Source organism: Hylaeus anthracinus, unplaced genomic scaffold (genome assembly GCF_026225885.1).
Source record: "Hylaeus anthracinus isolate JK02 unplaced genomic scaffold, UHH_iyHylAnth1.0_haploid 12000, whole genome shotgun sequence".
Lineage (NCBI taxonomy): Eukaryota > Metazoa > Arthropoda > Insecta > Hymenoptera > Colletidae > Hylaeus > Hylaeus anthracinus.
In genome coordinates, this window is record NW_026534347.1 from 1 (window position 1) to 13,465 (window position 13,465).

At 37.3% G+C, this 13,465-nt stretch overlaps 2 protein-coding genes across 6 annotated transcripts; one reads left to right on the forward strand and one right to left on the reverse strand.

The window, feature by feature from the left end:
- Positions 1 to 1,041: 1,041 nt before the first annotated feature.
- On the forward strand, positions 1,042 to 2,068 carry LOC128890313 (dynein light chain Tctex-type protein 2B-like). Of its 4 annotated transcripts, none has more exons than XM_054148689.1 (4): positions 1,042 to 1,216; positions 1,407 to 1,540; positions 1,615 to 1,748; positions 1,885 to 2,068. In XM_054148689.1, the coding sequence occupies exons 1-4, from the start codon at positions 1,173 to 1,175 to the stop codon at positions 2,011 to 2,013; spliced, it is 441 nt and encodes a 146-aa protein (XP_054004664.1). In that variant the 5' UTR covers positions 1,042 to 1,172; the 3' UTR covers positions 2,014 to 2,068. The 4 variants fall into 4 exon arrangements, with proteins under 4 accessions (XP_054004664.1, XP_054004662.1, XP_054004663.1 ...); XM_054148687.1 differs by having other exon boundaries at positions 1,073 to 1,299; XM_054148688.1 differs by having other exon boundaries at positions 1,073 to 1,299; positions 1,919 to 2,068.
- On the reverse strand, positions 1,849 to 12,824 carry LOC128890306 (mucin-12). 2 transcript variants are annotated; one of them, XM_054148673.1, is made up of 11 exons: positions 12,640 to 12,822; positions 9,061 to 9,221; positions 7,594 to 7,723; positions 7,365 to 7,482; positions 6,782 to 6,866; positions 5,797 to 5,842; positions 5,516 to 5,600; positions 5,350 to 5,443; positions 4,207 to 5,201; positions 3,872 to 4,075; positions 1,849 to 3,779 (listed from the first exon to the last, which is right to left on the reverse strand). In XM_054148673.1, the coding sequence occupies exons 2-11, from the start codon at positions 9,185 to 9,187 to the stop codon at positions 3,645 to 3,647; spliced, it is 2,019 nt and encodes a 672-aa protein (XP_054004648.1). In that variant the 5' UTR covers positions 9,188 to 9,221; positions 12,640 to 12,822; the 3' UTR covers positions 1,849 to 3,644. The 2 variants fall into 2 exon arrangements, with proteins under 2 accessions (XP_054004648.1, XP_054004649.1); XM_054148674.1 differs by lacking the exon at positions 9,061 to 9,221 and having other exon boundaries at positions 12,640 to 12,824.
- Positions 12,825 to 13,465: the final 641 nt, after the last annotated feature.

Sequence of the window (13,465 nt, forward strand, 5' to 3'; positions counted from 1 at the left end):
AACCCAGACCCAACCCAGACCCAACCCAGACCCAACCCAGACCTAACCCAGACCTAACCCAGACCTAACCCAAAGATAACCCGCGCAGATATAACCCGCGCAGAGATAACCCGCGCAGAGATAAACCGCGCAGAGATAACCCTCGCAGACCCTAGCGTAAATGGAGCATCACTGGCGTAAATGAAGTACCACCGGCCAAATGTAGCGGGAGCAGCCCTCCCCGGCATTACCGGCGGTCAGACCGCGGCCCAAATGGAAGGTAATTTGGAAGTTGTATATTAACAATGTTATTATTATGTATTGTTGAAGCACCTTATACGTAGCTTAATATCTATCTGGTGAGATCGAATTTAAATAGAGAAAAAGAAAGATGATTGATTGATTAAGCGGCCCAATATTGAATTCAAGTCAATTAGGTGCCATTAGAATAAGAAAAAAACAAGTATTGTGTGTTCGATCAACATGATTTTAGTTTCAGTTTGTATTCATATGTGCATGATGCTATCTTTAAATTAAAATCAATATCCATATGATTATTACTATAATCTTGGCAAAAGAAATAACGCACGTTCTTTCCTGCGCGCCGGTCGGACCACGTGTAAAGTTATTATATATACAGGGTGTCCCAAAACTCGGGGAGGAGCCGGAAATGGGGAGTAGCTGAGACGATTCTGAACAACAATTTCCTTTGCAAAAATGTCGGATGGGGCTTCGTTAAGGAGATATTAAGCGAAAACCAAGACCAATCAGAGCGCGCGTAGACCGTTGGAGCGGCCGCGGTAGCGTAGGCTACGCGCTGGTGGCCGCGCTTGCACGCGAACAAGTGACTCGACGTGCATCGAAGCATCGACCTAGCGCGTAGCCTTCGTTACCGCGGCCCCTCGAACGGTGTACGCGCGCTCTGATTGGTCTGGGTTTTCGCTTAATATCTCCTTAACGAAGCCCCATCCGACACTTTTGCAAAGGAAATTGTTGTTCAGAATCGTCTCAGCTACCCCCCATTTCCGGTTCCTCCCCGAGTTTTGGGACACCCTGTATACATGTAGATATACAGCCAAAGTCTAGTGCAGTAGAATCTTTAATATAATAGAGAAAAAAAAGTCAAAGATACAAATATACACCAATGCAAATGGAGGAAAACGTCCAAATGAAAGATTCCATTGAACCAGAGAATGAAATGTCGACAGAAAAAGTCGAAAAAGAAGAGAAAATGCAGGTGAATTTAGAGGTTATCGAAGACATAGAGACTACAACTTCGCAACAACCGGTTTATCAAATACGACCTCAACTACACGACAAGTACTTTAATTACTTACAGATTTTACGCGATTAAATTGTGTCTGTAATTTTATTTTTGTTTGGAATTACAATTCCGATACAAGAGCGATAATAACCTGTTAATTTAGGTTTAAACCTTTAAACGCAAAAGAGGTAATACATAATGTATTATTCGATCAGCTTTCTGCAAAAACTTATGATTCGGGGGAAGCTGTTCAATGGACTAAAGATATAGCAGATATAATTAGAGAGAAAGTTAAAGGTCAAGTTTCTTCCTTCGACGTTACCTGTTGTTTTATGATTCCTGGTGTAAAATGGTTTTTTTCATAATTTTAGATTTAAACTTCAAACGTTACAAATATATTGTAAATGTTGTTTTGGGTGAACAACATGGAGCAGGAGTAAAAATGGGTACAAGATGTATTTGGGATGCGGAAGCTGATAGTTATGCTTATGATAGTTTTGTGAATGTAAGAATTACAATTAATTTCAATATTTTCATTTGTACACGCAACTTATGCCTACGTTGTATTCTTACCCTATACGTATTAAGAGAAAAAACAACGAGACTTGGGCACATATGGTTTTATCTTTATCCATATATAGCATTGGATACATACAATAGGTACAACTTTTTCAGGACACTATATTCTGTGTGGCTACTGTGTATGCTGTATATTTTTACTAGAGATGGTATGCCTTCAAATATTCTCTGACAAAATTCGCTACTTTTGATAAGACTATTTATAAAGTGTCACGGATGTTGGAGGAAAATAAAGAGCGATCGGATTTATAGGGGATTCGGATGCTATCGTTGAAAGTACAAGCTGCTGTTATTACTTGTTTAACACGCTTCTTATATATATCGGTCTGGTACTATTTTTTTACATATATGTATATAAAGATAGTATTTGTATTCATGTATTTTATAACACACTTAGATGTATTGCAACGAGTGTGCACTATATTTACATGTTTGTGTTTCCTAGAATTATTATAGCACCATAATTCACAGTATTATCTTAAAATAACAAAGAAATTTTTAGTTACGTTTCGTTAAAAACAGTTAAGTTTGTGGCTATGGCATTTAATTAAATTATTTTCACCAACGTTGCTCTAAACTACCAAGAGTAATTACTAATATTATTATTGTATTACACGTTTCAAGCACGGTATATGGACGTTTCATATCCATTCGTTACGTATGTAACAAATTAAATTATATTTCGAATATAATTTGAATTTTGTTTAAATATATAAACAACTGTTGGTATGTGGTAGATAGATACCTAGTTATTGTATAAGAGGAAGTTAGCAGTCCAATTGGACTACAAGTACAAATTTTATATGCTTGATAATATATTGTACATACAATAATATTGTTTTAATAATATAACAATACAAAAGGATATATGTATATTTATATATTATTTATGTTAAATTGTCCTATCCCATTCCTCTCTATAATTTGTTTCCCTATAGTTTAGAAAACAAGTTTTGGATGTAATTATAAATTTTATAATAAAGCGATCAAACAAAGTACGTCAGTTTAAAACAATATATATATATCAGCGCTCATTTGCATATATAATTAAATATAAATATCGCAAGACATATGACAAGCATTAAGAATATTTTTGAAAGAATCAAAAAAAGAATAAATAATTTAAACATAAAAAAATGAAAATATAATAAAATATTCGATGAAATTTACTTTCATAATATCGTGGAATCGATGACTTTGTACTCCGAAAGAAAAAGAAATGCGTGAAGGGTATCGTCGATTATACATAGAATGAGTAGTCTAATATCGGTTAATCGTGAATCGTACCCCTCTACCGTTTTTCAGTTCCACGTTATATGCATCAACATACTCTCAGTGTTACGTATGAAAAAAAAAACACATACACACACATTTTTACACCATACGTTATAACTTGTAACAATTACAAAGAAAATGAAAACTCACAAAGGCAAGAATGAAAGAACTGAAGCGACCGTGTATTATCGTAGTTTATCAACTATTGAAAAATGGTAAAGCGTAATGCGTTTATATTCTCTATTATAATGTAATTTATATTTACGATGTTTCTACTTATCGGTTCTTGTTATTATTTTTTTCCGCGAAATTATAATTGTACCAATTCTTAATAGAGAACCAAGTTGACTATTTCTTCCACTTGCTACTGTACATCTTAAATTGTTCGTTGTGTTGAAACAAACAGAAAGAAAAATGTCATTTATGCCGTATAGCTTACGTAAATGACGGAAGACTGGTAAATTCAGACACATTTTCGTTTAAAGTATCAATTAGTGTAACGTGTTAATATCGCTGATCGGTACGGAAATATTAATTTGATAATGCGTTACATAATTACACACGGCAAAGCACAACAAAGAGGCAAACAAACGGGAACTACAGCAGCACCGCTTTTGGATTTCGATTTGCTTTTACTGGATGCTTCGTATTCGTATTTTGCACTAGCCTTTTCCCATCCGCCCTATAAATGAAACAAAATAATATATACTATGTATTAAAAAGAAAAAGAAATGATCGATTGCGTATTCTTAATGATATGCGAAATCTACTTACACCGGATTGCGACATTGCCGCGCTAGATTCTTCCTTTTTAGTGAATTCCGCTGATCCAGGAGGATAGTAAACTGGAGGTCCGGCAACATTTTTACTTTTTACTTTGGGCGGCGTATGCGGCACAAAGTCGACTTCTTTTTTAACGGCTGAAGATTCTTTTTGTTGTACTTTTTCCCTTTTTTCAATGTTATGCAGCACTTCGCGCTAGAAAGTAACGTAATGTAGATGCAACTATTTCTCTTTTATTTATTTATTTATTTATTTATTTTTATTTATTTTATTTATTTTTTTATTTTTATTTTTTTATTTTTTTTTTTCTTGAGTTTTTCATTTACCTCAGAATCAGAGAACGATGCCATTAGATCTTCCAACTTTTTAGGTGGAGTTTGCTCAACTGTAGCAGGCTTAGAGGGACAGACTTGAACGCTCCCGACTGGGAACGGTTTAGGTAACAACACTTCGTGGTCTTCGGCATTCTTGCTAGGCGGTACAGTCGTAGTCGTGTTGGAAAATTTATATATAGTCGTGGAAGGTTGCGGTGGAGTGATCTGTGGCGGTACGGTATAATAGTTAGCCGGTGTTGCTGGTTTATCAGGTGTCGGATATCGTCCACTGGACGGTGGACGACTAGGGTAATGTTCCTCGATTCGATTTATAGTGGTATGAGTTTCGTTTACAGTGGTGAGTGGTGGCTCGTTTTGATACATGACCGTGGTTCCAGGATAATCTGGTCGATCACCAGGACCGTGGCCATTAGGGTAACTGCTGCCGCCGCCACCACCACCACCACCACCACCTTCGACTTGATAGTACTTTTCATTTCGCGTGACTGTAGTCTGGACTGGTGAACCGGGATGATAGGCAACTGTAGTTGGTTGTCCTGGTTGACCTCCGTAGTGTTCTTCGCGGAAGAATTTTGATTCTTGGTGCAACGTTGCAGACTTTTTGGTAATGTCCGTTAGAAGGGGTGGACTGCCATACCTAGTCGGTGTTTTAGGTGGAACGTTTTCAGTCGCAGTTTGATAGGTGACCGTCTTATCGGTGGCAGTGCTACCGGCTTTCGGTAATGTATACGTAATTCTTTGGTCACCTGGAAGTACCACAGTTCCTGGCATACCGCCACCTGGTAAATATGTCTCGGGTGCTCCTGGTAATTCGTAGGTGTACGTTTTTATGGTGGTCGTGACTTTTGTGTTTGGTCCAGGTGCCAGATTGATGGGTATCGATGGCGTTGGCGATGGAACTGGTATATATTCCACATTTCCGTATTCTTGGCCGGTATTCGCATGGACGGTAGTTACCGTACTCGGTGTCGATTCTGCCTGATAACCTTTAACGTGTAAGGAGCCCCACCCCCACCCATGTGATTAATTCTTCTTACGAAAATGTGTCAATTCTTTTTATATAAATAGTTTACATTGACATTTGTTATTTGTTATTCGTTATGCTTTAATTAATACATCGTTAAATATACGTACTCGAAGATTCATGAATATATTTTACGTCTCGCTGTTGCAGACCAGGTAAAGGTGAAGTCTGTTTTGAACGAGGCGCAGAACCGTCGCTGTATACCTAAAATATGTCTATGAATAGAGTCTTGTAATTGGTATATCGCACACCGACACGAATACGAAAAGCACTCACTAATTCTCTATTGAATGTTTTGCTAGCAGGTTCTAAAGCTCGTTGAATTGTATTTTCTTCGTAAGTTCTTTCTCGTATGTTATCGCTGCAAAATATATACATATATATATATAATGTATACATAATTACATACGTACAAGGATACAATTTCCAAGTATTATTCTCTATTTTATTAGCTGGTATCAATGTATGTACGTATGTATGTACTGTATAATTTTCTTGGCAACCATTCACACAGTTGTGATATTTTCGAGTGTTCTATGAAAGAGAATTGCACTTACATCAAGGCCGAGCTAGACATCGTATTGTCCGGTGCTATCCAGGTATCTGTAAAACAAAAAAAAAAGGAAATCACGTAAAATTGATTTTGTAAAACATCGTGTCATAGTTTCCAACCACGGTATAATAGATTTTTAAACGATGATCGTTTAAAAGTTACATAATTAACATTCGGAAATTCGATTTTTCTATTAGATCGCTTGTCAGATTCTTATGAAATGTTGGTGAAACAATATTTGTCGCTCCAACAAAGATAGATTTAATTATTAGTTTTGTAATTCGTTTTGAAATTGTAACAAATAGAGAGCGATGGATAAATTGTACGTTCCCATAGAGATTTCTGCCGGATGGCCGTCACCTGTTGACTCGATCACAATGACCATTCTTCTTGTACCTCAATGTCGCGCGTATTTTGTCCTTCCCCCTACTATGATTCATGTGCTTCGTCTTTTTTATTTTCTCTTTCCAAGTGCGGTAGAAAGACGGAGAAATCGGGTCATAACCAGGCTGTTGTACGCAGACCTAATATGGTTACGGACCTGTAGTGTGCGTTACCGCGCGAACAACACACACCACGATCGCGGTGTCTACCTCGCATCCATATCCACATACATAGACAGAAGGAGGCCCCCATCGCGGAAATCTCAACGCGTTTTCATTGTTAATTAACAGTGTATATCTGCAAGGCCGTTCCACGCCTTAAAAGGAGCGACACGAGTGACCAGCTCCCCTACCATCCATGATCGTTCAAAACGCGCCAACGCTTGTGCGCGATTCCTCGCAAACACGCCTCAGGGTTTCTAGTAGCATATTAGGCGTGTTCCGCCACGGTCGGAACATTTTTTACCAAAAACTAGTCTCGCGAGAGAGTGCGAGTTTATTGGTAGTTTTACGTTTGACGTTAGTCCTCTCACATTCGACAAATCCCCCCACGGTGAGAGCATAATAAATTCCATTAAAAAGAATGGAACATTTCAGCAAACTTACCGCCACCAGGCTTTCCATCGAGGTTTTTGTTGTACTGATACGACACCTGCTTATAAGCGATCGTTTTACTTTGACCGGGTTGTACCTGAAATAGAAAAATCTGTTTATTAAATATTTTGCTGAATATTAATGATAACCTGTTGCCTCGCCGTTATAATTCGTAACTACGTTCGTGCCAGTGCACACGAATACATTAACAAGAATATGCTATAAATAGTGAATCTGTAGAATGAATGAATATCATCGAATACATTACAATTCGTATTCGAGCGAGACTTGTGTATGCGATAGATATGCGTTTGATGCGCAACGAAGCGTGCTGAATTTATACAACCATTTTACACAAAATATACATACGTGTTCATAAATATGTACATTTCTTTTTTTATTTCCTGCGATCCTTTTCGAATCTCTGTTGTTGTTATTATTATTATTATTATTATTATTATTATTTTTCTTTTCTTTATTTCAAACTGTATTTTATAATTTTGTTATAATAAAAGCGATGCCATCTGTATCCTAAAAATTACGCAAACGGCAACAAATCGGATCGAGCAAATGTAGATTAAGACGAAACACTCACATTTTGTAGTTCCGAATCGATGAATTCTAAACCGGGTATACCAGTTGCTGAGCCACTCGGTCCAGTGCTCACGTACTTCTCCATCGAGGTCGTCATCGTTCGCGACGGTGAAATAGATCTTGAGTGAAAATTTTTGTTTGTTCGATAGAAACATTATCCTCTCCGTTGGTGAAATATTTACTCGTAAACAACTCGTTTGTTATCTTTCAAACGTATGGTTGGCACTCACCTGACTTCGGACACCACCTTGGTTGGATTCGCAGCCACGCGATACTCTACTTGGGGCGACAGCGGTCTGCCTCCTCGATTAGGGGTGGTACTTCTCGAGACGCTTGTTTGCAAGTCCTCGAGAAGAGCATCTAAAATCATCGAGACATATGAAATGAAATATGCAATGTATATGTGTATGCATAATTATTAAAGCTACATATTTGATAGATAAGAGCTAGTGATAACCCTAAACTCGTTCTGCGTTTTTATTTATTTATAGAAAACAACCTAAAAATAGTGTTAGAGTATTAAATATTACGATAAAATGAATTCGAGCAACGAGTGAGAGTAAATATCGTTGCCACTGATCACGGATTATTTTCTGGACTTTTAACGCGCTTAAAAGCGCGCCATCGAGACCTGACGTGCAGCGCAGGTCAAGTCATAAAACACCGACCAACGCGTGTAATTGAGAGCCAGCCAACGTACGAACTAAGAAATCGACTAGGCGTAGGTTACCTTACCCGAAACTCGACACTCGACACTCGACGAATAAAATGGAACGTAGGTATTTCGAAAATTTCATAGAAAGTTTTAAAATGAAACTTCCGAATGGACATGGTTAATATTTCACCGAAATTTCGTATATCACCGTAAAGATTAGATTATGCGAATTGCTTTATTTAATTTGATACGCCTTTTGGCTTTCGTAAACGTACGTATATTACTACATAGAAGATGCGTAGAGATTTCGCAACAAGTGAACTTTGTACTTTCTCGTTCATTTATATATACAGAATATATAAAAAAAAAGAAAGAAAGAAAGAAAGAAAGAAAGAAAAAGACTGTAATATACTAGATACTTTTACATCGTTTTATACCTCTATTTGATGATGACCGATGTTGCGAAAGATTATACACGCTATTATCGGATATTTTAATATAACATACAATGGCGATGTCACTTGCTACGTGCTGTATTAAATATAATTTATACGTCATTCGATTTGGTAGTACGTAAGAATGCTTATGCAACACTCAAACGTAATATTGCGTATGTATAACCCACTTAACGATTACTAATGACTAATAATTCTTAATGTGATCTGATTACCCACAGAATGAATATACCCACGTGGAATGAAATGAAACCAATTGGTTTCAATAACGAGTACGAAACACAGCATTCTGAATTTCAAATATTTAAATAAATATTTAAGAGATTTATGAATAATTTTAAAATCTCCTCAAAAGTGATGCATGTTAATCCTTTAAACAATGTCCCCTTCGTAAATATGTACCCTGTCAAGGAGAATCGGACGAAATCGGACGAGTCGAAAGAAAATGCGAAAAGATCAGGTATCGTATTTCGATTTGATTTTAGCGAGTCTCGGAATCACGAGTGGCCGTGAGTGGAAAACCTGAGCGAAAAAAAGAATAATCAAAGGATAGGGTTACACCTCTGGTGGCACGTTTAAAGATTTACCCAAGTTGTTTTCGAGGCTGCTGTTGGCCGTGGTTGCTGGCTGGCTCTGGCCAGATATAGGACCGCCATGACTCACGATCTTTCTGCTGGTGTGCGTTGTCGTTCTCTCCCTCACGGCTGCTGACATTGCGCTCTTCTTAGCGTTCCCTGCCTCACGAGATCTGACGAACGATTCGAAAATATCAGAGGCCAAATCTTCTTGTTAGAAAATCATTGATCAACAAAATCCTCACGCGTAACAACGTTTGCTATTATAATAAATCGGTTAAACGTCGTTCGTAAAATTTTGGATTATTTTAAAAATAGATTCGTTTCAAGAATCATGAAATTGAATCTCGAGGTGACGGACATGTATGTATTTCGTACACGGGATACGACTTGCGGAACTTTTACATACATACTTGAATACCTGTGTTACATATTACAACCCGTCCGGATATCGGACGTAACAGTGGTCCTATTTATAGAAGCTGAACGTTTATAAATGTGGCGGATTCGAGGAGAATGAGAACTGGATCTAGAGGCGCGGTGCAGGAACTTTCGCGGTGAATACCTAAAGCCGGTTTATCGTTGCCTCTAAAGTAAGTTGTGGGTTGTGGGCTAGAGCAGTGGCATTTCAAATTAAGTGGGCGCGTGTAATACCCGACGATTCTCGATAGAAATTTACAAACAGAGATTTCTTTCGAATTCTGTCGTTAGTTATTTCATTTTTTCCATACGTTTTACGTGTGTCGGCATGATTGTGGTAATCGTCTAAAAATATTTACAAATAATCTTTATAGTCTTTGAGAAATTGAGAAATTGAGAAAACCTTCCATTCGAATATTCCGAATAAATTAGAACCTGGGGCGGAGAGTATTTTCTCGGGAAATGCCAAAACATCTGATAAAATGTTATTCCGACAAACGACGGCGACGGCGACGGCGACGGCGACGGCAGAGACATCGATGCGAATGGGGCAAAGGGGCCAAGGAGGCCTTCCGAGAACCGTCTGCGGACTGCGGAGGAGACACGCACTTACGTACATATATGATCATCGCAGCACCGCAAACTCCAGTTCGAACGTATATCCAGACAAACACTTTCTGCAATTTCTATTCTTCTATCTACTATTCACAGATAAACATTTTTTACTCGAACCAATTCGTTACTAAAATTTCAAATTTTCGAACCTACTACATATTCGTCTCCTAGTTTAATCTCATTTTCTAAATAATTACAATAATTATTAACATTACCATCGATCTTGCCTGTTTTCCACACTTTTTAACTATGGTTGCCTTTGTCGGTTCTACTATGTGTGTGCGTGCGTATATGTACGTACATTATATTGTATATAAATATAAATGACTCGATCGCCAGGCCAGAACGGAAATCTCTCACGTCAATGAAACGATCGAGTACCAGCGTAACACGAGTAACGCGATTGTAAGGTAACTAATCAACCATTGACAGGAGAACACTAGTAACATGTGTTAATTACATAACATGCTTTGTCTCTATCTATGTATATACATATGTATATTCGTAACACGTTCTTTACAAATACAACCAAAGATCGAGTATTTCTATTTTATTCTTCGGTTATACTCAAATACCGTTCACCGAGAGAACAAACAATTAGTATTGACGTAAAATATAAATAAAATTCTTAGGACGACTTCAAGTTTTCACGTAATGATACTTTTCTATACTTGTCTACTTCTAATGTATCGCCATGACCAGATACATACATAGATATGAATCGGTACATTAGAAAATGTTAAACAAAGCAAAGCTCGGTTCGCGTAAATTTACCAGTAACATTTGACATCGTGTAGTTAGCAATGGTCCGGCCAACTGACGCCCTCAACATCATTCTATTTCTTGTTCTTTCGTTTGCGTCTGATGTTCCGATCGTTGTTTAACTCGAATAAATATAACCTAACAGCTTTTACGAAAGTCTGCATCGATAAGAGCTGCGAGAATCGCATAAATTTGTTTCTTTACTTGTTGCCAAAAAACTCTCGATTATTAATTAATTTTTCAACTTGCTAACAAATTAGATTGATAACATTTATAATAACGCTTTTTTCTCAAGTATGTATACGATATGGTAAATGTCGCGAGAATTTCACTACCGCGAGAGCGTAATTCGAACGGTCCTTGAAATTGAAACACACCATACACATGGATAAAACGTCCACGAAGACGGAAAGTGGGATTTGTTGACCTTCCGCCCATCTACCGAGAACGATCATCTGCTTACTGGGTTACGTGCGCGACAAAGAACGTGTGTAGTAAGTGTGGTATTCGATGGCGTGTCGCGTTCATATCTATAATTAACCATTTACTATAAATTTACTAATAATCTTAATTTTATTATACTCTCCTCGTAGACTATAAACGACATGGCTAATGATTTTACTTTTTATTAGTTTTTTACTTTACTCTACCCAGTGAACCTTTCGATCTCTAAATTGTAATAAAAGTTGAGGGGAAAAATGTTGAAAATAACATTCAAGCTCACGGTATCGCAAAGAAAATGCATACTGACTCGCGACTCTAAAATAAATGCGAGGCATATATCTAACGTTGCGTATTTCGAGTGTTTGCGTTTTTTCCCCTAGTGGCGTCAAAATGATCAAATCAAATTTAGATTGTCGTTGTTGCGAGTTCTGAAACTTTTATAGGGATAACGTAAGACACGTTGACCAATGACATACGTACACACATACATACATACATACATACATACATACATACATACATACATACATACATACTTTCGTGATATAACGACGGTCACTGTTCCCGCAGTCTCTCAAGGAAGCCGTAGAGTTGTTTAATGTCTCGAGATTAATTGCTAGCAAGCCATTGTTAGTATGTTGGCCAGTACATTTATAGTAATTCAATGTACGTAAGTAGGAGGCTCGATATATTATACTACGATTAGTAAACGTTTGCTATTCCGTTATAATACGTATTCGATGGCCCATTAAGTATTTATTAAACTTCAAATTCGAAAACTATGTAGTACGTAGAAATAAATAGTAGAAATTATACTTGAAATTTCATACGATGTTTCGTAATATTTGTTTCAATATTACAATTAATGTTTAAGGAATTCTTGTTGCAGCACAAGTTGTAGAGAATAGCCAGTTACGTTTAAACAGTCGGAATGCTGTCCTCGTATCAAGCGTTAATGATGCATTTTATATTGCGCTGACCGATATAGTACCAGTGAAATATGAAATATTACCAGATTCAATGATTCACCACGGTGACAAGTGGAATGCAATTGTCGTTGCTATATGCAAATGATAATATCGTAAACCGACACTTATTTTCCACGTATAATCACTGAGAAATATCATTTTCATCCGCCACTCGACTTATAATTTCTATTCAACTAATAACGAGTACAAACTTGTTCGTTATTCGAAGGAAACATTCGATTGGATAAGCATTTTCGCGATTCTCTGATCCGTATTCGCTGTTCGCTGTTCGCTGTTCGCTATTCACCAGCCCGTGAGACCAATGGTAATTTTGAATCGAATTTAAAGAAAAATATCCAATCGAAATAGTTGGAAGACTTACCTCGCGAGAAAGGGTAATCCAGTATTTGCGATGATGCACCTTTTGTTTTCGTTTTCTTTTCCTTCGATTATTTTTCGCGCGTCGAATCGATCAATTGGTAAATAGAAAGGAGACCGCGCGCACCGCACGCGTGACACCGCAGAGTTCCTTTCGAATACTGGCTCGCGCTCTACTTGGCGTTTCATTCGCGTGTGCGCACCACCCACCACGCATCGAAATTAATGCGCACGCATGCGCGAACTGGTTCGCCGAGTCAGGCGCTCGATTCGTCGATCACGTCAAATTTCAAAGTAATCGAGATCTGACTCTTTGATGGAGCATTTTCTTTAGATCATCGAATGCAAACAACTTACTGTTTACTTACATTTTTTAATTCACAATGTTTGTTTTTTCTAGAACAACGTCTACGTAATTTTTCTTTTCTTATGCTCACATTTTCGTGAGTCCATTTCATTTGCTTCTAGCGTAAAACTCGTAATCATCCTCCTTGTTGAAATAAGGAGGTTGGTTAGTTGAAATAAAATAGTACCTATCGATTGCATTCTAAATTTCGTCGTCAATTGAAAAACAAAACACATAACGAATATACATAACGAAGAGTATTAATATTAACCATGGTAAACATATGTAGAAAAATGTTCTAGTGTCGTTTTAGGTGTATAATCATGTATTCAAAAGGATGTGGAAATATGTATATGTATGCGTCAATAATATTTCTGCATTGACAAAACAGAACAAACTCGTTGGTGACATCATTCCAATGATTATTATTCACGATTTAAGTAGAACCCACATCGTTTTTAATAACCTTAATATAATCACCGTT

What these genes read in the sequence shown, in the direction of transcription:
- LOC128890313 (XM_054148687.1), top strand. Translation starts at nt 1,124, where the DNA reads ATGCAAATGGAGGAAAACGTCCAAATGAAAGATTCCATTGAACCAGAG. An exon ending in AATTAGAGAGAAAGTTAAAG is followed by an intron (nt 1,541 to 1,614) that starts GTCAAGTTTCTT and finishes TCATAATTTTAG; the next exon opens with ATTTAAACTTCAAACGTTAC. An exon ending in CTTATGATAGTTTTGTGAAT is followed by an intron (nt 1,749 to 1,884) that starts GTAAGAATTACA and finishes ATCCATATATAG; the next exon opens with CATTGGATACATACAATAGG.
- LOC128890306 (XM_054148673.1), bottom strand. Translation starts at nt 9,187, where the DNA reads ATGTCAGCAGCCGTGAGGGAGAGAACGACAACGCACACCAGCAGAAAG. An exon ending in CGATGGAAAGCCTGGTGGCG is followed by an intron (nt 5,843 to 6,781) that starts GTAAGTTTGCTG and finishes TTTGTTTTACAG; the next exon opens with ATACCTGGATAGCACCGGAC. An exon ending in CATCGTTCTCTGATTCTGAG is followed by an intron (nt 4,076 to 4,206) that starts GTAAATGAAAAA and finishes GTTACTTTCTAG; the next exon opens with CGCGAAGTGCTGCATAACAT.